General features: G+C 42.0%; 1 protein-coding gene across 12 annotated transcripts in view; it reads left to right on the forward strand.

Annotated features, from left to right (window-relative positions):
* Positions 1-24,013, forward strand: part of phf21ab (PHD finger protein 21Ab) — a 37,845-nt gene extending 13,832 nt beyond the window's left edge. For 3 of the 12 annotated variants that reach the window (XM_062042671.1, XM_062042673.1, XM_062042679.1), the window contains exons 5-19: positions 3,785-3,817; positions 3,904-3,969; positions 5,829-5,981; positions 7,212-7,445; positions 7,984-8,064; positions 10,898-11,242; positions 11,318-11,428; positions 11,513-11,564; positions 15,146-15,225; positions 15,402-15,462; positions 20,052-20,287; positions 20,518-20,673; positions 20,850-20,925; positions 20,999-21,102; positions 21,176-24,013. In XM_062042671.1, the coding sequence (XP_061898655.1) occupies positions 3,785-3,817; positions 3,904-3,969; positions 5,829-5,981; positions 7,212-7,445; positions 7,984-8,064; positions 10,898-11,242; positions 11,318-11,428; positions 11,513-11,564; positions 15,146-15,225; positions 15,402-15,462; positions 20,052-20,287; positions 20,518-20,673; positions 20,850-20,925; positions 20,999-21,102; positions 21,176-21,808 (2,421 nt within the window). In that variant the 3' untranslated portion in view covers positions 21,809-24,013. The remainder of the gene's footprint in view (positions 1-3,784; positions 3,818-3,903; positions 3,970-5,828; positions 5,982-7,211; positions 7,446-7,983; positions 8,065-10,897; positions 11,243-11,317; positions 11,429-11,512; positions 11,565-15,145; positions 15,226-15,401; positions 15,463-20,051; positions 20,288-20,517; positions 20,674-20,849; positions 20,926-20,998; positions 21,103-21,175) is intronic. The other 9 variants (XR_009825355.1, XM_062042677.1, XM_062042674.1 and 6 more) reach the window with 9 other exon arrangements.
* The last annotated feature ends 2,373 nt before the right edge of the window (positions 24,014-26,386 follow it).

Genomic DNA, 26,386 nt, shown 5'->3' on the forward strand with positions numbered 1-26,386 from the left:
TACAACCCTAAACTAACACCCTCCCCGGATTGCTAATAATCAAATGTAAACAATCAAATGCAGATTCTTTTTCTTATGCCTTCTGATCTCTCTCTCTCTCTCTCTCTCTCTCTCTCTCTCTCTCTCTCTCTCTATGTCCACTACTTGATGTCCATATCCCCACCCCACCCCCCCTCCACACTCCTGATTGTAAATAATGTAAATAATTCAATGTGATTATCTTGTGTGATGACTGTATTATGATGATAGTATATATGATAGTATATATCTGTATCATGAATCAATTTAAGTGGACCCCGACTTAAACAAGTTGAAAAACTTATTCGGGTGTTACCATTTAGTGGTCAATTGTACGGAATATGTACTTCACTGTGCAACCTACTAATAAAAGTCTCAATCAATCAATCAATCAATCAATCTCTTAACCAAGTTGTAGTATTTTTTAAAATAACTAAAATAAAAAGACACACCATATATTTTCTGGGCAGGGAAACATTAAAGAGCCATATTATTTTCATTTGTGTGTTTAAATATGCTTATCTTCTTCCATTTTAATTTGTAAATGTTTAAGAATGTTTTTCAATAATAAATGCAAATTGGGTGATCACTTCGCTTCAGTTGCGGTTTATGTGACGAACACTGTGCAAAGGCAGCACAGCCCTTATGTGCAATGTAAATACTGTATCTTAGTAATTTAGACAGTAATGTGTAAATTTAGATTGGAGTATGATGTTTCTTAGTAAAAAAATGCATTGTCTCTTGTTTTCATGTTAGCATTTAAGCTAGCTAGCAACTTAATGCTAGTCGGTCCATAATTTTATCAATGTGGTTATCAGTCCTGTTTTTTTGATCGTTTAAATTTAATACGGTAATACTAACCGTTGGGAGGTTCCTCGCGGTTATAGTTATTACAATTTATGGACATGTAGTACAAACGCCTGAAGCTGCTGAAACTGATGCAAAGAGGGACCGCTCTTGCAGCCCATAAACACGCATGCACATAGCGATTTGTTGAGGCTGGCAAAGTTATCGAGTTCATTTTCATTTATTGTTCGATTAATTGACTTATCAAATATCGGCCCACGTCTACTTTTGCGTGCTATTTGCACCAAATATTCTGCAAACATTTTGGGAGGAGTTGAAAAAACATTAAGCTTTCACACATTAAAGGCCTACTGAAATGAATTTTTTTTATTTAAACGGGGATAGCAGATCTATTCTATGTGTCATACTTGATCATTTCGCGATATTGCCATATTTTTGCTGAAAGGATTTAGTATAGAACAACGACGATAAAGATTGCAACTTTTGGTATCTGATAAAAAAAAGGCTTGCACCTACCGGAAGTAGCGTGACGTAGTCAGTTGAACATATACGCAAAGTTCCCTATTGTTTACAATGATGGCCGCATGAAGTGAGAGAGATTCGGACCGAGAAAGCGACAATTTCCCCATTAATTTGAGCGAGGATGAAAGATTTGTGGATGAGTAAAGTGCAAGTGAAGGACTAGTGGGGAGTTGAAGCTATTCAGATAGGGAAGATGCTGTGAGAGCCGGGGGTGACCTGATATTCAGCTGGGAATGACTACAACAGTAAATAAACACAAGACATATATATACTCTATTAGCCACAACACAACCAGGCTTATATTTAATATGCCACAAATTAATCCTGCATAAAAACACCTGCGTGTTTGTTATGCTAGCTCCTAGCTCCTCTGCTAGCTCCTAGCTCCATAGAACACGCCAATACAATTCAAACACCTGATCAACACACACAATCACTCAGCCCAAAAGACCGTTTACCTAACCCAAGGTTCATAAAGCTTATATATTTTTAAAAAGTTACGTACGTGACGCGCACATACGGCCAAGTTATCGAATGTTTATCAGCCAAGGCTGCATACTCACGGTACCTGATATTCAGCTGGGAATGACTACAACAGTAAATAAACACAAGACATATATATACTCTATTAGCCACAACACAACCAGGCTTATATTTAATATGCCACAAATTAATCCTGCATAATAACACCTGCGTGTTTGTTATGCTAGCTCCTAGCTCCTCTGCTAGCTCCTAGCTCCATAGAACACGCCAATACAATTCAAACACCTGATCAACACACACAATCACTCAGCCCAAAAGACCGTTCACCTAACCCAAGGTTCATAAAGCTTATATATTTTTAAAAAGTTACGTACGTGACGCGCACGTACGGTACGTGTTATGCTAGCTCCTAGCTCCTCTGCTAGCTCCTAGCTCCATAGAACACGCCAATACAATTCAAACACATGATCAACACACACAATCACTCAGCCCAAAAGACCGTTCACCTAACCCAAGGTTCATAAAGCTTATATATTTTAAAAAAGTTACGTACATACGCAAAAAAAAGCCAAAGCTGCATACTCACAGTAGCACGTCTGCGTCTTTGTCATCCAAATCAAAGTAATCCTGGTAAGAGTCTGTGTTGTCCCAGTTCTCTACAGGCGTCTGTGTATCCAAATCAAAAGTCCTCCTGGTTAGAGTCTCTGTTATCCGAGTTCTTCCATCTTGACTGCATCTTTCGGGAATGTAAACAAAGAAGCGCCGGCTGTGTACTGTTGTGGCTGACTACGTTCGAAAAATACATCCATTTCGCACCGACAACTTTCTTCTTTGCTTGCTTAGCTTCCTTCTCCATAATGCAATGAACATGATTGAAACAGATTCACGAACACAGATGTCCAGAATACTGTGGAATTATGAAATGAAAACAGAGCTTTTTCGTATCGGCTTCAATGTGGAAGGCATACCCGTGTTCGCCGGGCTACGTCACACGCATACGTCATCCTCAGAGGCGTTTCGAACCGGAAGTTTAGCGGCAAATTTAAAATGTCACTTTATAAGTTAACCCGGCCGTATTGGCATGTGTTATAATGTTAAGATTTCATCATTGATATATAAACTATCAGACTGCGTGGTCGGTAGTAGTGGGTTTCAGTAGGCCTTTAAACCTTATCAGCCACCTGAAAAGCGAGCATCGCTAAGACAATGTTTTGAAATCCTATAAAGACGCCTGCGCTGCGAAGAAGCTGCCCCAAAGCCAGCCATAAAGAAAGGTGTTCACAAACTACAGTTAAAAATACATTTCAAAATTCAAGGTGTAAAAAAGTTATCGTATCGGTCTCCAGAAGTAATTTGTTTATCCGTATCAGCTTGAAGAATAGTATATTGTGCCCTCCTAGGGATTATTCCTCCATAACCAGTGTTTTGGGGGCTAGTCTTCTAGAACCAGGTGTGGTGTTAAATTATCCCTACAGAACAAGTTGTATAGTTGGCTAGTTGTCGTGTTGTATTGGTCTGCCTAAACCAGGTATATTGTAGGATTAGTCTGACTCTGCCATAATTGGGTATATTGGAGTTAGTTAGTCCCCTTGAATCCAGTGTATGGAGGGGTTAGTCTGTCACAACCCAGATATATTGTGGTGTTAGTTCTCAAAAACCAGTGATGTTGAATTAATCCACCACATTCAGGTGTATTGGAATTAGTCCTCTAGAACCAGGTGTATTGTTATACTACTGTACCAGAACTAGATGTACTACGGATTAGTTCTCCACAACCAGGTGTGTTAGAGGTTGGTTTTCTAGACCAATGTTCAAGGTTGGATTAGTTTTACCATGTGTAAGGCTGGATACATTTCATAGAACAAGTGTAGTGTTGGGTTAGTCCACTTAAACCTTGTATTCTGGAATTAATCTGATAGTCGTCAATCTTGTGACCATTTATTGTTGTTCACAGAAACTGGTGGCCCAGATGAAGCAGGACCCTCAGGTAAACTCACCTGCAGCTGCACTTTCATGAACAAGTTGTCACATGTATCGTGGCGCTGACTGACGATTTCCCCACCCCCTTCACAGAACGCAGATCTGAAGAAACAACTTCATGAGCTTCAAGCAAAGATCACTGCACTGAGTGAGAAGCAGGTACACACATACGCACTCACACACACACACTCACGCACACACTCATCCCTTTTTGAGAAACTACTTTCCTTTTTTGGTGGGATTTTATTTTTAACCTCATGCTATTTTTATTGTGGTTTGTGTGTGCCGTTGAAACACAACAATCATATGATTATGATATGACGTGATATACAGTATATTCTAAAATAAAACCCCACCCATTTAATAAGAATGTTCTCAAAGAATACACTTTTAAAGGAGCCATATGTAATAATTTAATGTCAAGTCATCATTAAATGGCCCCGATATGTCAAAAGGATTTAATAAATCATGTTATTTTCGAATACCTCTATACCTGATTAACTGATGACAGTAGTTCAGCCGGCATATGCTCATTTCAAAATTAGATTTGCCCCGAAATCTTATTGTTTTCATTTCGATCTCCTGCCCTCTACCGTTTGACCAATTAGAAAGTATGTGAGTATGTCATCCAGGGTGCCAGTTACGCCCCGCCTTCTTCGTCTGGCTACTGCCACCGGTAAAATTACTAAACATGTCAGACATTAGTAAATCTAAAAGGCGTCGTTAGTTATTCATGACAGAGCCAGAAACAAAACGAGGATTTGTATCAGGGATGCATTTTGAAAGATAAAGACGATTGAAAGCGGAGAAGATTTTTTCATCTGACGCCAAACTTGCTAATTTCCTCCTTGATAGGTAAGTCAGGCATTTGCGTTTTCTTATGACTGGTAATAGATAGAAATGGACATTTTCGTATGTAAATTATATTGTCCAATACGGTCTATAACCTTGTTTAACACAGCTAGTATGTTCGTGCAATGGATGCTTAGTTTGATGGTGCGTCGCTCCTAGTGTAATGCTTAGCATGCTAGCCCGGTCAATGACACATCAACATATAGGCTAACAGGGGAAATATATTCCCGTTAGCCCGTATGTCGACGTGTATTCGAACCGACAGGTTTTATTTGTCGAAAATATATTTTGCCCAATGTGGATATGGGTAGTGTCAGTGCCTATTTCGTTCTCAATATGCTGACACGCTGAGGAAATGGGTTCTAACATTAGCACGGCGGTCATCATGGCAATGTGAAATGTATGGAGACAGCCAAATCACATGATAAAATAATTCCTCATTCATGTAGCCCAGTGGTCCCCAACCCCCGGACCGATTGGTACCGGGCTGCACAATAAAAAAAAAAAAAATTTTTTTTTTAATTAAATCAACATTAAAAACACAATATATACATTATATATCAATATAGATCATTACAATCTGCAGGGATACAGTCCTTAAGCACACATGATTGTATTTCTTTATGGAAAAAAAAAAGAAAAAAAAAAATTAAAATCCAGCAGTCCACCACAATAGCAATATTTTTCTATGTCTTTGATGATCACAATAAACAAAAGCAGATGTCATTTAAAAACAATAAAACACTACAACCAACACAAAATAGCAGTGGTAAGATATAGTTATCTATTAGATCCGGAGATTTTGTCAGTGTCAGCTGCTAATTCGGTTATTAGCATGTAGCATTCTCTTTTTCTACTAAACTAAACAAGCTGAAATGACCACAATCGCCCCATAGTGTACAAGAGGCACACAACATATGGCCAACAATCACATCACAGATGGAGCATGTAAACTGGGACTTCACATGTAGGTGGGAAAATAGAATAAATCACATTTGAGAAATTAGACTCATAAAAAAGTACTGACTGATCAGGTACCAGGATTGTACACACACATACACTTGAATGGACCAAAGAATGAAATACAAAAAACTGCTAACATTTAGGAAAATTGTGACATGATGACATGATTGATTCCATTGTTGTATTCTGTTTTCCTCTGACAGAAAAAGGTGGTGGAGCAGTTGAGGAAGGAACTGCTGGTCAAGCAGGAGCCAGAAGCCAAAGTGCAGCTGCAGGTCCACACACCTCCAGTTGGGGGTGATTTAAAGCCCACCAACCTGCTGCAGACCCAACAGATTCCTGGAGGACTACAGCAGGTAGAAGGCACCTGCATTCACACGTACATGCACCAAAGACACAGACGCTGTAACATAGGGAACATCATACGATGGGCATAATACTAAAGGTTGCCTATTATATAATATTTCTCAGCCACTTAAATTTAGTGTCAAAGGTCTCACAATATTAAAAGTGTGTTGCACAAGACCTAACATTAATGCTGGAATTGAGACAGTTTAAAAGTGCTTTTAGTAAGCCCTACTGGGAACACGCTTTTGTGTGTCTGTAGCTTTAATAATAATTAACTTTTTGTCCACCTCCAAGAAGGGCTGTATAGGCTTTCAAAACATTGTTGTTGCAATGCTGGCACTTCATGTGACTGATAAGGTTTGATGTGTTGAAGCTCAATTTTTGTTTTTTACTCAATGCTTGGAGAAAATTTAGTGCAAATATTTTATTCTGAAACAATAAAGGAGTCCCACATGATTGACGCAATTTTGTTTACAATGAGCGGAGGGGAAGTTTGCGACAGGCCGTTTATAGCACAGAAAAAGTAGGATAAATAAATATTTTGCTCAATGTAACCCACCTGCGGCACAGTATGGGTAATCTTGCCTCACTAGAGGGTTTAATTTTTTTTTTTTTTATCAGCGCTATTTTTTTAATGTTATCAGATTTATTGATATAACGTCATAATTACTCATACCTTATATTTTTATCATGCACCCCTAACAATAATGAGTGTGAAGAAGCCACAAACATTAGCAAAACTAGCATAACCATGTGAGCTACTATGCTAACATTACACTCAAATTTAAAAAGCAACAGAGTGTTGGGTTAGTTAGTAGAGCTTTGAGTGTCATTTTAAGATGTGTAATGAAGCCTTTTGATACATTTTTTATTTTTTTTTTATTTTTTTTTTACAAAAGTAGGGAATGTATACTTATCCTGCTCGGAGTGGGTTAAAGGTGGTATCATGTCCAATTTTTTTCCATGAAAAAGCAAATTTTGAAAAGTGTCATGAAAAGCTGCAGCTTCAAAAGCAAGTGTTTGAGGACCTTTTCTCTCAAAGGTTGAGCAAACAAGTGTCGGAAATGTTTTATGTTTGTTGCTCACAAATTGGCTCTTGAAACACTTTACTGTAAGAACATCTTTAAAAATGTCTTTGGTATAACAGGTTATTTTTAAAATTCCAAGTTTCACCCATTCTCTTTATGCTTTAAACAACCAATTCATTGATGGGTACTAACAAACTGTGACCTTTCTAGACGCTGACAGTCACGCCAGTCCTCACCGCCAAGACTCTACCTCTCGTGCTGAAAGCGGCGGCCACGGCCACCCTGCCCGGCTCTGTCTTGCCGCAGCGCCCGGCCACCGTCATGGTAACCACCGCCATCTCCAAACCGGACTCACACAACGCCCCCATCAACCTGCAGGTGATGGGCAAGCTGAGCGCTCACAGCTCGGAACCTGTGAGGCTTGTGTCCAAGAACGCCATGCTGGTACGTATGTGTGCGGGTTTTGGTTTACGCGTGTTTGTTGTAACGTGTTGGGGCCGAGGTCATCTCCCGTAAGCACGGATGTCCATGTGAAAGAGGTTAAGTGGGTTTAGTGTGAAAGACACAGGCGAGCAATTGCAAATAAATCCTGCTGTTATATCTGCCAAGTGCCAGTTTTGCGGCATCTTTTTGTAAAAGAGGCTGAAGTGGGTATCTTTAAAGTGAAACATATTTTTATTTAGAGTGCACCACGACCACAACTTATTTAAAATGTGTGTATTGTCTCATTAAGGGGGTCCTGGACTATCTAGCGTAGTTTTGTGGTATCAAAGGGTTCAACATGCAGGAGCGACTGTCGCCCAATAAGATTGTTGATGGCACTCAAGTGTTTAGCCCTTGAATTTTGCTCAGAACCCTCATGGTGTCATCATCAAGTCATGGCTGACTTGGTATCGGGACGTTACGGGAAATTTTAAGTCGGAAGTTAGGAGGTGTCCGGTTGGACGCTGCAGACAAACGACCTGCTGTGGTTTTGTCTCAGCTGCAGGCCGTCCAGCCAATCAAAGTCCCCCAGTTTGTCCCTCCTCCTAGACTGATGACACCACCCACCTTTCAGCCGCAGGTGCGTCACCTAAAGACCCGCCTTCATACTTGACCAGCCTGACACTTTGTGCGTGTGTGTGTGTGCGTGCGTGCTCTCTCGCTCAACTCAAGAGGGGGCACTCAAGAGGACTCCGTCGTTCCAGTAGAGGACAGAAAACTCACATGGCTGGCTTCATGACACTAAAACAGTCTCTCCCTGTCCTCTTTTCTTTACCCACTGACACGCGGGTTGAGGGCGGGGATGCGGTGCTTTGTATCGTCCCCTGCTTTTTTAATGTATGTGTAATTGTTTTTCTGCGGCTATCAATGTTGTTTGTGGCTGTTGATGTGTTCTAACCACTTAAATATAGTAATGCTGCTGCCTATATCAGTACAACTACTGCCCCAAATGCTCCAATTAACACCTGTAGTCAATCATCCGCAGACTCTCTTAAAGTTGATGGCTGTGTGGTCTGCAAAAGCAAAAAAAAAACAGGGTCTGAATTTAGCGCCTTGTCAAAAAGACTAGGCAACCTCCTGATATCATTTTAGCTAACTATGGCAGTAGCTGCATTTGATAGAGATGTGCGCAGTGATACTAAAATATCGATACCAGATAATCCTCTAAATTTGATTCTCGAAATATACATGTGTAGAGCAGGGGTATCCAAACTTCTTCCACTCAGGGCCGCTCATTGAAAAATCTAAGCATGCGGGGGCCATTTTTATATTTTTCATTATATAAAAATGTTCTTTTTTTCAACGCTTAAATCTCTAGGTCAAATTCAGGTCTATCTGTCGACATAGTTATTTTTTAAATGTTTTAATCCCTATTTGTCAAAACTCAGATTTTTATGACAAAAACACAAAATATGCAATATTTTCCCCAATAAAAAATTGTAAGCTCGCTTGTGAGCATAGTCCGCATCATCGAGCTTGCTTACCGTACTTGTTGTTGCCGGCGTTCATTCTCCGAGCCATGTTGACGGCTTTCTACTTTGCTGCTAATCGTATTTGGATGATTACAATCCGAACACTGTTAGTTTCGAACTAGTTGTAGTTGTAGAGCATTTATAAGTCGCAAGCGAGAAAGTATATTTTTGACGTGACGGATGCAAACGAAGATCAGAGGAGGTATATTACCCGAGGGGGCGTGGCTACATGATAGAGTTGCCAAATGGTCAACTTTTTCTGGGTTGTTAGCATGCATGTTATAGATTTTTACATTACAATTTAAATTTGAGTATAATGTTAATAAATATTTTACTAAAAAAAAACTAATTCTGTGGCAAATTACATGCAACATGTAAGTGTCAAAAAGGCAGCCAAAAGAGGTTTGTAGATGACAATAAAAGATGAAATATATTGTAGAAATGCACCCAATTGCAGGAAATGTAGTCTTGATTTTCAAAATTTTCTTTCGGGGCTTATGTGGAGCACTTTTTTACCAATTTTCCTCAGCTTTCCTCAAAAGGTGCTCACATGCCTATAAAAGGGTCCCACTCATAAAAGTGTTGAAAATAAGTCATACAGTACTTTTTTTTTTTTTTCAACTCGTACGTCTCAAGCTCAATTTCAGATTAATCAGGCAATTTTAAGTTTGTATTATTTTTTTCATCTTTTTTTCTTTGTTTATGCCCTTTTTGTCAAAGAAAACTTAGTTTTTTATATGGTAAACACAAAATATGCAATATTTTCCCCAAAAAATATTTGAAAGTGGAATTTTTTATGTGAAGTAATTGGAGCCTTTAAATTGGTCAATGAATTATAACATTGATTTTGATTCAATATTATTTTTTGAGCAATGACAGCTTTAAAGAAAAACACAGCTTGCATGGCAGCTTTGGGTTTTTATAATCAAAATAGCAACTTTTTCTCGTTACGTTTAACCCGGTTGTTTTTTTATTCCACTTTTTTATGTTTTTGTTTTTTCTTAGCGCTGAGCCGTTACAAATTTAGCTGCGGCTCGCAAATGGCGCCCAAGCCACACTTGAGAAAACCTTGGTATAGAGCTACTTCTGCTCCACTACAAGCCAAGACGCTGTGTGTTATATTTGTCAAAAACTGTATGGCGTTGTGGCAACACGACAAACCTTGTTAAGTAGCCCATCTTAAACCAAAACACTAAATACGAAGCATTTGTGAGGCAGACCGAAGAAGAGAGAACATGTGCTGCTAGAGCAAGACAGACTTCTGTGGTTGTGTGGTTTGGCGTTGCTGTCAGGCACTATCCAGGTACAGAGGGATGAAAATGTGGCACTAAACACTTGTATTAGTTGTTCAAACTAAATATGGTTATTATGAAATAAGTAAGAAGTGAAGATGAAGTTCAGCTTGGAGTGAAATAAGTATCACTGAGATAATCCCCCATAGGCAAACATTTTTACGAGACAGTTGTATTTGCACACAGTATTGGATCATTATCGCTGATACCAGCCTGCATTCTATCCCGTATCAGATCAGAATCTGTGGCATCGCACATCACTAGCATTTTAAGTATGACAGTTATCTTCCTCTGCATGCGCTTTAAAACGTTGATTGCGCTGCCCAGCTGTTGGTGTGAAAGTCCTGCGTGTTACACTTGCTGTAATGTTAACAACCAACTCATCAGTGCAATTAATTTTGCCTGAGCTGTTTGCTTCTCACCTTGAGTACAACATTGGTTCTGTTGCTGCCTTGTTATTCAGTACACTTGTGAACAAATGACCCTTTGGTCTAAGCGAGCTTTGCACTTTCTCATGCACTTTAAATCATTGTTTTAGCTAAATTAACCTGAGTTTTCAGATTTTCTGACAGGTAACACAGTGGCATTCCCCAGCAGTGATTGCTTGTGTTGCGTCGTCGCTGTTATCTGATTGGCTGTCGTCCATCAGCAGGTCAGGCCAAAGCCCGCCTTTCCTGCCAATGTCCCCATTGCCCCTGCTCCGCCGCCGCCCATGATGGCGGCCCCCCAACTGCTCCAAAGGCCTGTCATGTTGGCCACCAAGTTGTCGCCTTCCATGTCGTCTGTGGCGCCCATTCACCAGGTCCGCATCGTTAACGGGCAGCCGTGTGTCAAAACCGGCACCACCCCTCTGACGGGCATCGTCATTACCACGCCGGTCACCACGACCGCCGCCTGCATCGCCAGCCCGGCCCAGGCACCAGACCCTGCCTCGGTCCCCACCCTGGCCCCAAGCCAGCCGAGCCAGATCAGCAGCCTGGCCTCTGATTCCAAGGTGGGTAAAGCGGTGGGTTGATGGAGATGCTTCTCGCTGATGATTAGTGACAGTCTTGTCGTCTCCTTTCTGCAGACTGTTAAATCAGGGGGCGGTGCCGAGCACAAGATGGCAATCCCCCTCCCCTCGTCTTCTACTCCTCCCTTGTCTCCGCCTACAAGACCCAGGAAGGAGGAGAGTCCAGAGGTAGGCGGGTGGGGTGGGGGGCCTAAACATGGTTGTCTTGTATGCGATTGTAATGACCTCACTGATTGGTATTTTTTCTTGTAGAAACTGGCCTTCATGGTGTCCTTGGGCCTTGTAACGTACGACCACTTGGAAGGTAAGTGTCCAACTTAGCTCCTCCCCTAATGGTGGTGGTAGCACATTCACTCTGTTTAATTGCTGGGTTGCACGTGACATCACGTCCATTTTTGGGGGAAATTTATTTGATAAATCCCAACACCAAGAATAGACATTTTAAAGGCAATTTAAAATAAATAAAGAATAGTGAACAATATGCTGAATAAGTGTACTTTATATGACGCATAGATAACCAACTGAGAACGTGCCTGGTATGTTAACGTAACATATTATGGTAAGAGTCATTCAAATAACTATAACATATAGAACATGCTATACGTTTACCAAACAATCTGTCACTCCTAATCGCTAAATCCGATGAAATCTTATACGTCTAGTCTCTTACGTGAATGAGCTAAATAATATTATTTGATAATTTACGGTAATGTGTTAATAATTTCACACATAAGTCGCTCCTGGTTATAAGTCGCACCCCCGGCCAAACTATAAAAAAAACTGCGACTTATAGTCCGAAAAATACGGTAATAGTGTGAGAGTCCAGTCCATAGTGGGGCCAGCAGGGGATCATCTTGAGTGGAGACAAGTCGGCAGCGCAGAGATATCCCCAACTGATGCACAGATGAGTGGTACACCCCGGGTCCCGACTTTGAACAGCTAGCAAATCATCTGTGGTCACCTAATAACCTCTCCATGCAGGAGAGGGGGGCAGAGCAGAAAAGAGACTGAAGATCAACTGGTCCAAAAGGGGGTCTATTTAAAGGCTAGCATATACAAATGAGTTTTAAGATGGGATTTAGAGATGCTACCTCAGTAGAAGCATTTAAAGGCCTACTGAAATGAATTTTTTTTATTTAAACGGGGATAGCAGATCCATTCTATGTGTCATACTTGATCATTTCGCGATATTGCCATATTTTTGCTGAAAGGATTTAGTATAGAACAACGACGATAAAGTTCGCAACTTTTGGTCTCTGATAAAGAAAAAAGCCTTGCCCCTACCGGAAGTAGCGTGACGTAGTCAGTTGATCGCCTCCTCATATTTTCCTATTGTTTTCAATGCAGCTAGAGCGATTCGGACCGAGAAAGTGACGATTACCCCATTAATTTGAGCGAGGATGAAAGATTCGTGGATGAGGAAAGTTAGAGTGACGGACTAGAATGCAGTGCAAGACATATCTTTTTTCGCTCTGACCGTAACTTAGGTACAAGCTGGCTCATTGGATTCCACACTCTCTCCTTTTTCTATTGTGGATCACGGATTTGTATTTTAAACCACCTCGAATACTACATCCTCTTAAAAATGAGAGTCGAGAACGCGAAATGGACATTCACAGTGACTTTTATCTCCACGACAATACATCGACGAAACACTTTAGCTACGGAGCTAACGTGATAGCATCGTGCTTAACTGCATATAGAAACTAAATAAATAAATCCCTGACTGGAAGGATAGACAGAAGATCAACAATACTATTAAACCATGGACATGTAAATACACGGTTAATGCTTTCCAGCCTGGCGAAGGTTAACAATGCTGTTGCTAACGACGCCATTGAAGCTAACTTAGCTAGGGAGCTAACGTGATAGCATCGGGCTCAAATGCAGATAGAAACAAAATACATAAACCCCTGACTGGAAGGATAGACAGAAAATCAACAATACTATTAAACCATGAACATGTAAATACACGGTTAATGCTTTCCAGCTTGGCGAAGCTTAAAAATGCTGTTGCTAACGACGCCATTGAAGCTAACTTAGTATAACGGGACCTCACAGAGCTATGATAAAAACATTAGCGCTCCACCTACGCCAGCCAGCCCTCATCTGCTCATCAACACTCGTGCTCACCTGCGTTCCAGCGATCGACGGAAGGACGAAGGACTTCACCACGATCATCCGTGCGGTCGGTGGCTAGCGTCGGCTAGCGCGTCTGCTATCCGAGTCAAAGTCTTCCTGGTTGTGTTGCTGTAGTCCGCCGCTAATACACCGATCCCACCTACAACTTTCTTCTTTGCAGTCTCCATTGTTCATTAAACAAATTGCAAAAGATTCACCAACACATATGTCCAGAATACTGCGGAATTATGAGATGAAAACAGAGCTATTTTGTATTGGATTCAATGGGGTACCGATACTTGTTTCACTCGCTACGTCACGCGCATACGTCATCATCCAAAGGCGTTTTCAACCGGAAGTTTATTGCACTTTATAAGTTAACCCGGCCGTATTGGCATGTGTTCCAATGTTAAGATTTCATCATTGATATATAAACTATCAGACTGCGTGGTCGGTAGTAGTGGGTTTCAGTAGGCCTTTAACTGTTACCGGGAGGGCATTCCAGAGTACTGGAGCCCGAATAGAAAACGCTCTATAGCCCGCAGACTTTTTTTGGGCTCTTGGAATCACTGATAAGCCGTAGTTCTTTGAACACAGATTTCTTGCCGGGACATATGGTACAATACAATCAGCAAGATAGGATGGAGCTAGACCGTTAAGTATTTTATAAGTAAGTAGTAAAACCTTAAAGTCGCATCTTAAGTGCACAGGAAGCCAGTGCAGTTGAGCCAGTATAGGCGTAATATGATCAAACTTTTTTGTTCTTGTCAAAAGTCTAGCAGCCGCATTTTGTACCAACTGGAATCTTTTAATGCTAGACATAGGGAGGCTCGAAAATAACACGTTACAGTAATCGAGACGTAACGAACGCATGAATAATAAGTTAAAGAATATAACTTGGGTACCCCAGCTTTAATTTCGTACCATTAAAGCAACTGCAGACAACAAATTATAGATGACAGCAAAGTTTATTGTTTGACAACACAGATAAACAAAGATCATTGTCCATCGAATATGTTACTCATGTAAAAATAAGTCAGTTGTCCTTCATGGCCTTAAGGCTTCAAAAGCCTGTTTGCAACCTTTTATGCCGAGAGGGCGCTAACTTTTGGCATGTAATGACGTAACTACTGGTTTGCACGAACAAAACGCGCACATTAGCTTTGTGTGTTGTTATCTCATGACAGCGATTTGGCTAGCTAACGTTAATTATCATTGAATGAATAGCCTATCATAACAACAACATGACTGCAAACTTTTGTGTATGTGCACGCGCTTGACCCTGAACGCCAGACGAATTCCTTGGGCCGACAAGCTGTTCTGGTTATATTTTCTGGTTCGAAAATGTTTACTTTGAGGAAGCTTCTTTAATTTGTGGACCCGACTAGAAGTAAAGAAATTATGTGCCTCCATAAATCCGTACTTTTTTAACTTCTTTTGCTTGCGAGTTTAGAAGGAAATGTGGTGGACCAAGATAGTTTAAAAAGTCCACTTCTTTGTTGTTTAATCTTTTTCAAATTCAATGGATCTATTCCATCACATTCAGATATTTTGTGATGATATCTGGTTTGTACATTCGCCTCTTTACCTTTTTTATAGTACTTTTGACAGCTACGCACACTGTGCTAAATGAACTGTGAGCCATTGAGCTATTTGACCCCAAGTTAAAAAAAGAAATTGCCTCCAGGACATGTGGTTGCAACCCAGCAATACTCCTTGGCACCTTTTGTTTGATGTCCTACAACACATTCAAATTGTTTGCAGAGATTCAAAGCAAAAGGCAAGAGAGGAAAAGGAGAACGACGGCTAACCCGGTCTACAGCGGCGCCGTGTTTGAGCCTGAGGTGAATAGAAATGCATGTGAATACAGGAAATAAGGATGAGCCAATGTAAATGTGCTCACTGCTTGAATTTTTTAGGTTCTTCTTTCTTGATTTAATGACCGCATTGTTAATAAGAAGACTTGTGCTTAGCGACGTCTGCTTTTTAAATGCATCATCTTTATTTACTGTTTTTCCAGAGGAAAAAGAGTGCTGTGAGTTACCTGAACAGCCCTCTGCACCAAGGGACCCGAAAGAGAGGTCTGTATATTGTAGTAGTGACGCGGGCAATCTCCACGGCAACAAATTGTGTGATGGACATATTGATCCTCCAGCTGGCCATAGCAGCAAAACTGTCGAGTCCTGACTAACGACTCCAGACTAACTATGAGTCAGAGTTTGTGTGTCCAGACTAGGGATATAATGATCATTAGTATTAAGTAGGGATGTCCGATAATGGCTTTTTCCCGATATCCGATATTTCGATATTGTCCAATTCTTAACTACCGATACCGATATCAACCGATACGATATATACAGTCGTGGAATTAACACATTATTATGCCTAATTTGGACAACCAGGTCTGGTGAAGATAAGGTCCTTTTTATAAAATAAAATAAGATAAATAAATTAAAAACATTTTCTTGAATAAAAAAGAAAGTAAAACAATATAAAAACAGTTACATAGAAAGTAGTAATTAATGAAAATGAGTAAAATTAACTGTTAAAGGTTAGTACTATTAGTGGACCAGCAGCACACACAATCATGTGTGCTTACGGACTGTATCCCTTGCAGACTGTATTGATATATATTGATATATAATGTAGGAACCAGAATATTAATAACAGAAAGAAACTACCCTTTTGTGTGAATGAGTGTAAATGGGGGAGGGAGGTTTTTTTGGGTTGGTGCACTAATTGTAAGTGTATCTTGTGTTTTTTATGTTGATTTAATAAAATAAAACGATACCGATAATAAAAAAACCAATACCGATAATTTCCGATATTACATTTTAAAGCATTTATCGGCTGATAATATCGGCAGGCCGATAATATCGGACATCTCTAGTTTTAAGTATTAAAGGGGAACTGCGGTATAATTCCCGACGGTTACTATTGCAGTTTTAAATTAAAAATATTGTAAAACTATAATTGATAACCGCACTTTGATAACCTCATTAACCGGTGATATTGCTCATCTCCTGAGGAAGCAAGCTAGCGCACTAATTGCTAAATAACTTAAATGCTAGCATGAATACAAGACACATTAATGTATTTCCCCATTAAAACACTCAAATACCAATAATATGGCTCTTAAGAAGCCAGAACAATATTTAATGTTTATTCTGTCAAAGAAAGTATATTGTATATTTAGTTATTTCTTTTTTTTTAATGGTTGGTTTAAGGATTTGTGCTTTTTGAGCACATTCAACAACATCCTGACACGTATGACATTTTCAAATCGTTACATCCCTAGTCAGACTAACTTGTCCAGTCCTGACTAACTAATGACTTATGCCTCCAGTCCAGTGTCTCTACATGTCTCTATTAACTTGCTACCTGTCCTTGTTGCCGTTACGTTTGACTCACTTTCACCACTAAACTAGTTTGATGTCTAATTGGTGCACGAAGCATCTGAGCCGTCCTAGCAGAGTCGCTTATTACCGCATAAACGACTCAATCCGCTCTAATGGCTCCTCTATCAGTGCTGCGGGTCACCTCGCTTTTGTATTCCGCCAACCTCGACCAAACGAACCAATCAGTGATGTACTGTGTCCACTCAGGGGGACCTCCATAGCAGTGATGTCATGTTTAACAATGAATATATGTACGTTTTGGGACACCTACAGGAGGATGAAGTCTTCTCCTTCGCACTTTTTGTCCATTTGCGAAAAACACACAGGTGTCTATAATGTATTGTGATGGAGTCATTAATGTAGGGTACATAATTTAGGTATGGATACCGAATTTCGTCCTTTTGTATTTACCAAACAAATTATGTCGGCACCAACGATTACGATTCACGTAAATTCAAACAGTACCATATTTCGATATCTTTTGTTGCACGTGACTTCACGTTCGGTTGCAGACTTGGCCTCGGCTCAAGCCCCTGGTGGGCACACAGGCGTATTGATTTGTCCATGCCAACAAAGTATCAACACAGTAAATAGAAAGCGCTCAAAAATAAGGCTCTACTTTTCAAAAGGCGCTACCTCTATGCTAATTTACATTGGATATGCCATATACATGCTACTATTAGTGATATTACATGGTGATTTCAACACTTCCAAATTTGGTAATGAAAACTACAACTAAGATGCACGGTACAAACAGCTGGTGTGTAATAAATACAACACTTGCAGTATCAACACTTTGTAGGACTTAACAGTAGACCATACGTCAACCTGATGGCAAAGACTACTTACGGAATACGGCAACACAGTGAGCTCAAATTAAAATGATGGCATACCGTAATTTCCGGGCTATAAGCCGCAACCTTCTAATTTTTAAAAAAAATGTTTCTATAAGCCGCACATGGAAACATGAAATATTTACACAGGTGCTTGTGTTCATCCAAAAATGTAACAAAAGACTGTCTGTAACACAGCAAAAAGTAGCCTACAAGACCGCAGTCTTTGTCCTCCTTTAGCGGTAGGGCTTGTTGATATGGCTGGAAACCAAATCACGAAATATGTGTTTTGTATCCTCCTTTTATAACCGTCCTCTGATAATAACAGAAAATAAATGTCAAAACAAGCATGGAAAACACTCAATTTAAACAACATTGTAAAATCACATTGAACACTTAACAATAACTTCTTAAAAGGAAAGTGCAAAAAAAAAGAATACGTAAGAGACGCTAAATAAAGTGTAATAAAATTGTGCAAAGTGTAAAAATGTAAACATAGAGAAACTTAAGAACAACTATTTTCTGCTGTGTTAGTGACACAAAGTTACAGTTGTGCTCTAAAGGTTGACCGTGGCTAAGGGGGTGTTGTATTAGCGGTCTTGGTGGGGAAAATCAGCTTCCATCATTTACAGACCACATTGGTCTGACCACGGTCCATTTTAAAAAATGCGAAAAACTGCCATACCGTCGAGGTGATTTTTCCTGTTCAATCCACAATTTCTTCGCTCTGCGCGACACTCATTTTTAAATTCTCGTCTCACTCCATGCAAAGAATCAACCCTGAGACAACAAGATGGCGCAACCAAACTTGATAGTTGTTACCTGATCAGTGATAACTTGCTGCGTTGCTCGGTTACCAGAGAGCAAGTGCTTCTGTTAATGCAACCAACTTTGCTTTGCAACTTCCGGTCTCTCACGACATAAAAGAAAAACAATTCTAGAATGTTTTATCAAACTAATTTTTTCTCTATCGATTACGTGTCTATCGCGATATGTATTGATATCTTTTTATCGCCCAGCCATATCCATTTCCGTTTTTTGTTTTTCAATGGCATGGTCAAACTTACCGTATTTTTCGGACTATAAGTCACAGTTTTTTTCATAGTTTGGCCGGGGGTGCGACTTATACTCAGGAGCGACTTATGTGTGAAATTATTAAAACATTACCGTAAAATATCAAATAATATTATTTAGCTCATTCACGTAAGAGACTAGACGTATAAGATTTCATCAGATTTAGCGATTAGGAGGGACAGATTGTTTGGTAAACTTATAGAATGTTCTATATGTTATAGTTATTTGAATGACTCTTACCATAATATGTTGCGTTAACATACCAGGCACGTTCTCAGTTGGTTATTTATGCGTCATATAACGTACACTTATTCAGCCTGTTGTTCACTATTCTTTATTTATTTTAAATTGCCTTTCAGATGTCTATTCTTGGTGTTGGGTTTTATCAAATAAATTTCCCCAAAAAATGCGACTCATACTCCAGTGCGACTTATACATGTTTTTTTCCTTCTTTATTATGCATTTTCGGCAGGTGCGACTTATACTCGGGAAAATACGGTATTTTGTGAGTAGTGTGCATTTTGTCGCTTTTTCTCTATAATGATAAAGTTAAAGTACCAATGATTGTCACACACACTAGGTGTGGTGAAATTTGTCCTCTGCATTTGACCCATCCCCTTGTTCACCCCCTGGGAGGTGAGGGGAGCAGTGGGCAGCAGCAGTGCCGCGCCCGGGAATCATTTTTGGTGATTTAACCCCCAATTCCAACCCTTGATGCTGAGTGCCAAGCAGGGATGTAATGGGTCCCATTTTTATAGTCTTTGGTATGACTCGGCCAGGGTTTGAACTCACAACCTACCGATCTCAGGGCGGACACTCTAACCACTAGGCCACTGAGTAGGAGGGTGAGTCCATAACGCACCAAATGGCTGACTGATTTAAAGTGAACAATTTAAGTGGTCTTTGACCCGAAGAGGCTAAATCTATTGGCGGCATGTGAAGCTCATAAAAAAAGTAAAAATCAATATATTAGCTGCAGCTTTGTAAAATGGGTGAAGGGGGAAAAGGTAGTGGCCTACTAGCCGGAAGTTACGGTGCTTGCAAATCAGACTCAGCAGTGTAAGGAAACAATCATTATCAGCTCAGTGTTAAATAACCGTTCAAGTGTGAAAGGTATCCATCCCCAGGTGTACGTACTCCCATGAGACTGTTCATACCGTACTGAACTCCGGCTCGTGTGGAGCAACAAGTCACGGGTTTGATTCCCACCACTGATGCTAACAAATAGGCACGTTGATCGCGACGCAAGCGTCCTGTCCGGCGCGCGCCTCAGCTAGCATGATGGCGGCGTGCGCACTAACACTGTCTGTGCTTCTGACTTCCTCTCCCTCCCTCCCCCACCCCCGCCCCCCCGCCTCACGCTAGCCAACGACGACTCCCTTTCCAAGGTATGTCACGCAGACTGTTGTTGTTCTTCCCCCCTCTCCATCTTTTTTTCTTTTTTTTTCTTTTCTTTGTTTTTCCGTCTTTTGTCGTCTGTCTCATTTCACCCAGGTCGCCCACCCAAATACGGCGGCGTCCCGGAGCTGGGCTGCCTCACCCCGACCTCCCCCTCCAGCCCCGTACACCCCCTCCCTCTGCCCAGCCCCAGCTCTGGGGATGTAAGTAACGACGGGGGGGCGGGGGCACAGAAAAGGCCATTGGCTCTGTAGTCTGTCAATCATCCACCCACATGTCATCAGTCTTACAAAGTGAACAGCCTCACGGCCCGATTAGCGCACATTACCACGAGACTCCCCCTCCTCCCCCAGTCCCCCACCCCCCACCCAACTAAAGCCGGTCCGCTGCCTTGGTGGGCGGGGCGACTGATTGGTCCAATTCTTCCTCGCAGGGAGACATCCATGAGGACTTCTGCACTGTGTGCAGACGCAGTGGACAGTTGCTCATGTGCGACACGTGTTCTCGTGTCTATCACCTGGACTGCCTGGACCCGCCCCTGAAAAGCATTCCTAAAGGCATGTGGATCTGTCCAAAATGCCAAGACCAGGTAACGGCCCGCTTTAGGACTGTTCAATCCTTTGTAAGCCTCCACACTGCACACTTGTGTTCCATTCATTGTATCACGCATCCACCCGCTCCACGCGCTCTTGCACCGCCGCTCGCCGGCATCCTCTGTTGTCGTCACGTGTCCCGCGCCTGACGAGTCCCAGCTTTTCTTTGCAGATTCTCAAGAAAGAAGAAGCCATTCCGTGGCCCGGAACGCTGGCCATTGTTCACTCCTACATCGCCTACAAAGAAGGTGAGTGCGTGCCGGGGCGGAGGGATGGAGGGCGGTCTTGCCTTAGCTCATCGCCGACTTGCTGTTTGTGCAGCAAAAGAAGAAGAGAAGCAGAAGCTCATCAAGTGGAGCGCAGAGCTGCGACTGGAGCGCGAGCAATTGGAGCAGCGAGTCAAGCAGCTCAGCAACTCCATCACGGTAATGACAGCAAACACACGGTCGAAGGGCAGGAAGTCAAACTGTCTCACGCTTGCGTGTTCTTCCTTGTCAGAAATGCATGGAGACCAAGAACAGCATCCTGGCTCGCCAGAAGGACATGCAGCTGTCTCTGGACAAAGTCAAACATCTGGTCCGCCTCATCCAGGCCTTCGGCTTCAAACAGACTGTGCCCGACGGCAGCGACGTAAGAGTCCAGGATGCTGCGGCGCCGCCGCCCGAAGCCAACGCCGAGGCCAAGGTTGAGGGCGGCGGCAAGAGTGAAAGCAGTGCGGCCGAAGAGCAGAAGACGGTGGCGGGGAGCGTGACGACCACAGGAGACGCAGACCGTCAGGGCGCTGTTGTGCGCGCCACAGAGGACATTTCCGCTGGAGGTGCGGGGGGAGGAGCTAAGACAGAGACAGGCGTACAGGCTGAAAGTGGGGCCAAGGTGGGGACCGAAACATCTCCACAAGCTGACGTCGGCCCTCGTTCTGAGGCGCCGACGCCCGCAGACGCCGTCACCACCAATGGTACGGCCGCGCTGCCGTGCCCCGCTGCTGACGCCACTGCCAATTCTGAAAACAAGACGGCCGCCGTCAGCCCTCCGGAGGCGGCAGCGCAGGACAAACAGGACATTAGCGACAGCAACAACAGCAAAACCTCAGAACCCTCCCTGCATTCTGTGCCAGCGCTCGGCGGCGAGTAACATTACTCGCCGCCATTTTCCAACTCGGAGTTCGATTTAAGAAGAAAAAAAAAAAAAGAGTTGCCAATCCGTGTAAATGTCGTTTGTTTGCGTCGTATTGTCGGACTGTGTCGATGGTAGATAGCGGCCTTGTCACATGACGACCGCCGTGGTGGCCAGTTAGCGATAGACATCGTCATAGGAACGCTCAAAGGGAGACCGAATCCATCACACCAGTGTGTGCCTGTCCCAGTGGTCCCGGGGGGGTAGGGTGGGGCCACACGTCGCTCGTCCCAAACCACCAAATTTTTTGACGAGCTCCTACACTGAAGACTGTTGCCTAGCAACTAAAAGCAGTAGGCAACCCCCAACCCTGTCCTCTTTAACCCCAAGGTTTAAGTTCTTCAAACAAAGAAGTCACAGTCGTAGGACAAATTCATGTCACAGCAGGGGGCGTGTCACCAGTGCCATCATCAGAATATTAATATAAATCCAACATGGTGGAACTTCCCTACTAACCACGGTCATAGGTCCGCCTCCAGCAACGCCTCCTTCACCCACAGTGGATGGTAGACGCCACCAAGTGTCCTGCTGTCGATTGACTTCTCTGTTTGAAGCATCTTAACCACGAGGGAGGGGTAATGCCCTTTCCCCACCGGGTCCAGACTGTAGCCCCGCCCACTAAGGCAGGCGTGGAGGAGACGGCGGAGCCAGAGCGGCGTTGTGTTGTTGTGAGTCTTCATTTTGTGTGTCTGTGTGAGCACTAAATGTGACGTGCTTTGTTTTTTCTAGGACAACATATTCAGGTCTTCCTGGTGTTGGGAATAAGTGCTTTGTGTTCCTGTCCACCGCCGTTGTCAACTGCCAAAAGCGTCCAAACACGCCAGTGGGGCGGAGCCAAGCTTCCATGAGTGGTAACAAAACAAAACAAAAAAAAGCACAAGTTAGCGGAGGATTTTCTTTTGTATGTATGTTCTTTGATGTGACATGACTCCTCCCACTTTTGGGGGCAGCACAAGCCTCCAGCCCAGTAGGTGGCGCCGCTCACTTCCTGCTCCTTCATCCATGGTGCCTCTTTTTTTTCCCCATTTTATATTATTTTGTTTTATGTCTTGCGGGTCCAAAACAAAGCCGCCAGCAACTGGAGGCGGAGCATTTGTACCCGTTAATGAGGACTGGGTGGCGTTCCGAGTTCATTCATATCACATGACTCCTGTCAGCCAATTAGCATATCCAGCCTTTTGCTTGCCATGTGGTCACCCTCCCTCGCCCTGTAGGTACCTTGAGTGCCTTCTACCTGTCTTGTTGACTTGCACTGTGACTTGTAGGCCCTGTCCCCTCCACATTAACCCCGCCCATCTTCCACGTCATTGGCCAGTCAGTGTTTAGCAGCTGCCTTAAATGTATTTTTATTTGACCTGATCATCTTGTACGCGGTCGTCATGACAATGACGACGCGGCCTCTGGTTTTGCGATGCACTTTTTCATTTAAGCAGTATTAAAAACAACAACCCCCCGGGGGGGATCCACTCCAGTCACCAAGTCACCTAGCAACGAGTCATGGCATGCCTTCTTATGCAAATCTTATACACAAGTTCGTTATGCATTGTTTTTATTTTTTTTACTTCTAATCATCACTTTTGGTTTTAAGTGGGCGGAGCCAGCGTGTTTGAATGCGGATGAGCTGACATCTTAGTGGGCGGAGTTTAAAAAAAGGGTACATTTTATCCAAAGAACATGTGGGAGGATCATTGGAGGGAATTCCTGTGAATCTGTTCAGAAGCATCCAGTCATGATCGTGGCCTTCTAGTGTTGTCCTTACTTACATCAAGTTGTGCCCCCCCCAATTCCCATCCCCATCCCCATTTTATATCTTCCATGTGCTCAGACGCATTGTAGCGCTCCGGATAAAGAACAACGTGTACATTGGGGAATCTTTGTATAATTGTTTGTATTTTTTCATAATGATTTTTGGAAAGGAATGTGTTTATTTTTTGGACTTGTTTTCCACGCGTGTCTTCTGTTCGGCCATGTCGGTGGGATTCCTATACCTCTGTATTGAGCCTCCCCTTCCTCTTATTCTTCTTCTCGTGATGATGACGATGATGCAGTGTTTCACTAAATACTGTTGCTAGGTAATGGATGGCACCAGCCGCCACTAGGAGCATTTGATCAATTTCTATTTATTTATTTTATCAGTTTGCTAATAAATCCTCAAAAGCATCACTCTCCTCATAGTTGAGATATGTTGCTGCAACACCACTTCGGACCACAAGGTGTTGACGAGTTATAGTAAATTAAGAATTAATGGACAAGAGGTAGAAAATGGATGGGTTTCGAACCCTCATAGTCGTGAGTCCTCAGGATGTAACGATATGAACATTTCCTATCATGGTTATGGTCACAAAAACTATCACGGTTTTGTTGAATGTGCTCACACAATACTCATACGCGCTTATAACCAAGTTTTATTTAGAAAATGTAATACAATAAAACAGCCACACATATTTTCTTGACAGAGGAAATAAGAGATATATATATAACAATGTTTTGGCTACTTAGGAGCCAGATATTTTTATGTAATATCCATCCATTTTCTACCGCTTGTCCCGATTGCTTAAATATGTTTAAAAAATTGTAAAAGTGTTGAGGGTTTTTCAACGACAAAGTAAAAAAAACAACGTGTTAGATGTGTCACTTCCGGTTTGTGACGTCATGCAAAATCACTTTGTTGTCATTTTGCATCGAGTAACCGTCGAACTTTCTGAGAGCACAGATTGTAGGTTCAATGTGCACAATTGAATAAGTTACTCACACAGTAATGTGTTTATACAAGTTTAGATGGGGGTGTCTTTTATTGGACAAAAACGTTGATGTCGCTTGTTTTCATATTAGCATTTAAGCTAGCCTGCTTCTGCAGTAAATGAACAGTGTCACCGGCCCTTGACGTCATCAAAGTGTTATCAATCACGGGTTTACGTAAAGCGGTAATACTAACCTTGCGCACTTTCACCGCCTTTTATCATCATACCGTTATCGTAACATGGCTATTTGGGTGAGTGTCAATGGACAAAACTTTCCACCAGGGGGTGTCGGAGCACTTTTCACATCTTTTCCCGTCAACTGGATCCCACTTTGGTGCAATTCCACATGTGACCACAAAGTAGTGCACCTGAGCATTGGGTTGAGGGTGGTTTCAGGGTTGCCAGCAAGTCTCCCAGAGCTGCATTAGTGTTGAAAAGGAATGGGACCGGTTTGCTTGTGAAATTTGTTCTGTCATTTGTCAAAACTTTCCACTAGAGCAGGGATACGGCCCGCCAGCGTCCTAAATCTGGCCCGCGGGAAGTCCCAAATTATTATTTTTAATCATTTTTTAATCTGTCCTTTCGAGCCCATTCATCAATCCATTTTCTACCGCTTGTTACTCTTGGGATCTCCTAGGCCAGGGGTCGGCAACCTAAAACACTGAAAGAGCCATATTGGAACAAAACTACAAAAAAACAATCTGTCTGGAGCCGCAAAAGATGAAAATCCGTATATAAGTGTAATAATGAAGGCAACACATGAAGTGTATATTAGCCTACTATCAAAATGACTATGTGTTGCAGGCTGAAGCAAATCTTCTTGATAGAAATGTTGAAATGTAATATTTATTCTATACATTTTTACAGCATTGGAAATCATTAGTAAATCAGAGGCTACCAGAAGGTGAGATAATTCCTGGAAATGACTGGCTTTTAATAGCCAAATTTATAGATGTGTGTGTCCAAGTTAAAGGAAAGGGCAGGCTGTCTTCTTTTAATAGATTTATTGCAATCTTTGGCAAGCTCGGTAATGTTTGCTGTGGTCTGGAACAACGTGGCACACAAACAACTATCTGAAATGCAGCCAGTATTACATACAGATAATGTGTCATGAGACATGCAAAACTAAATTATATACAAAGAGGATAAAAGTAAAGAATATTAAATGAGCTCAAATATACCTACAAACAAGGCAGAATGATGCTAGCCTAAATAGCATGTTAGCATTGATTAGCTTGCAGTCATGCACTGACCAAATATGCCTGATTAGCACTCCAACAAGTCAATAACATCAACAAAGCGCACCTTTGTGCATTCACGCACAGCATGAAACTTTTGGTGGACAAAATGAGAAAGTAGTGGAAGATTTTACATGTAAACAAACTGTTGCGTCACAGTCCACACTATGGTGAGTTCAAGAACTGCCAAAAATAGGACAAAACGATGTTCACCAAATACTCACCAGTGAAGCATACACACAAATATATTAAAATGGTGGGCTTTCTGACAATTAGGAAGGTTTGTGTCATGTTTGTCCTCAAACAAAAATCATACTGAAACAAACAAAAAAAGTTTCCCCCCATCTTTGAGACACTTGTGATTTAGGGCTATATAAATAAACATTGATTGATTGATTGATTGATCTTTTTCCATTTTCAGTCCTTTTTTAAAAATGCTCCAGGGAGCCACAATGGCAGCACTAAAGAGCCGCATACGGCTCGAGAGCCGCAGGTTGCTGACCCCCATCCTAGGCACTCAGGCAATTGACTAAAAACACACTTTTCCCATCGATAAC

This window comes from Entelurus aequoreus, linkage group LG03, assembly GCF_033978785.1.
Source record: "Entelurus aequoreus isolate RoL-2023_Sb linkage group LG03, RoL_Eaeq_v1.1, whole genome shotgun sequence".
Lineage (NCBI taxonomy): Eukaryota > Metazoa > Chordata > Actinopteri > Syngnathiformes > Syngnathidae > Entelurus > Entelurus aequoreus.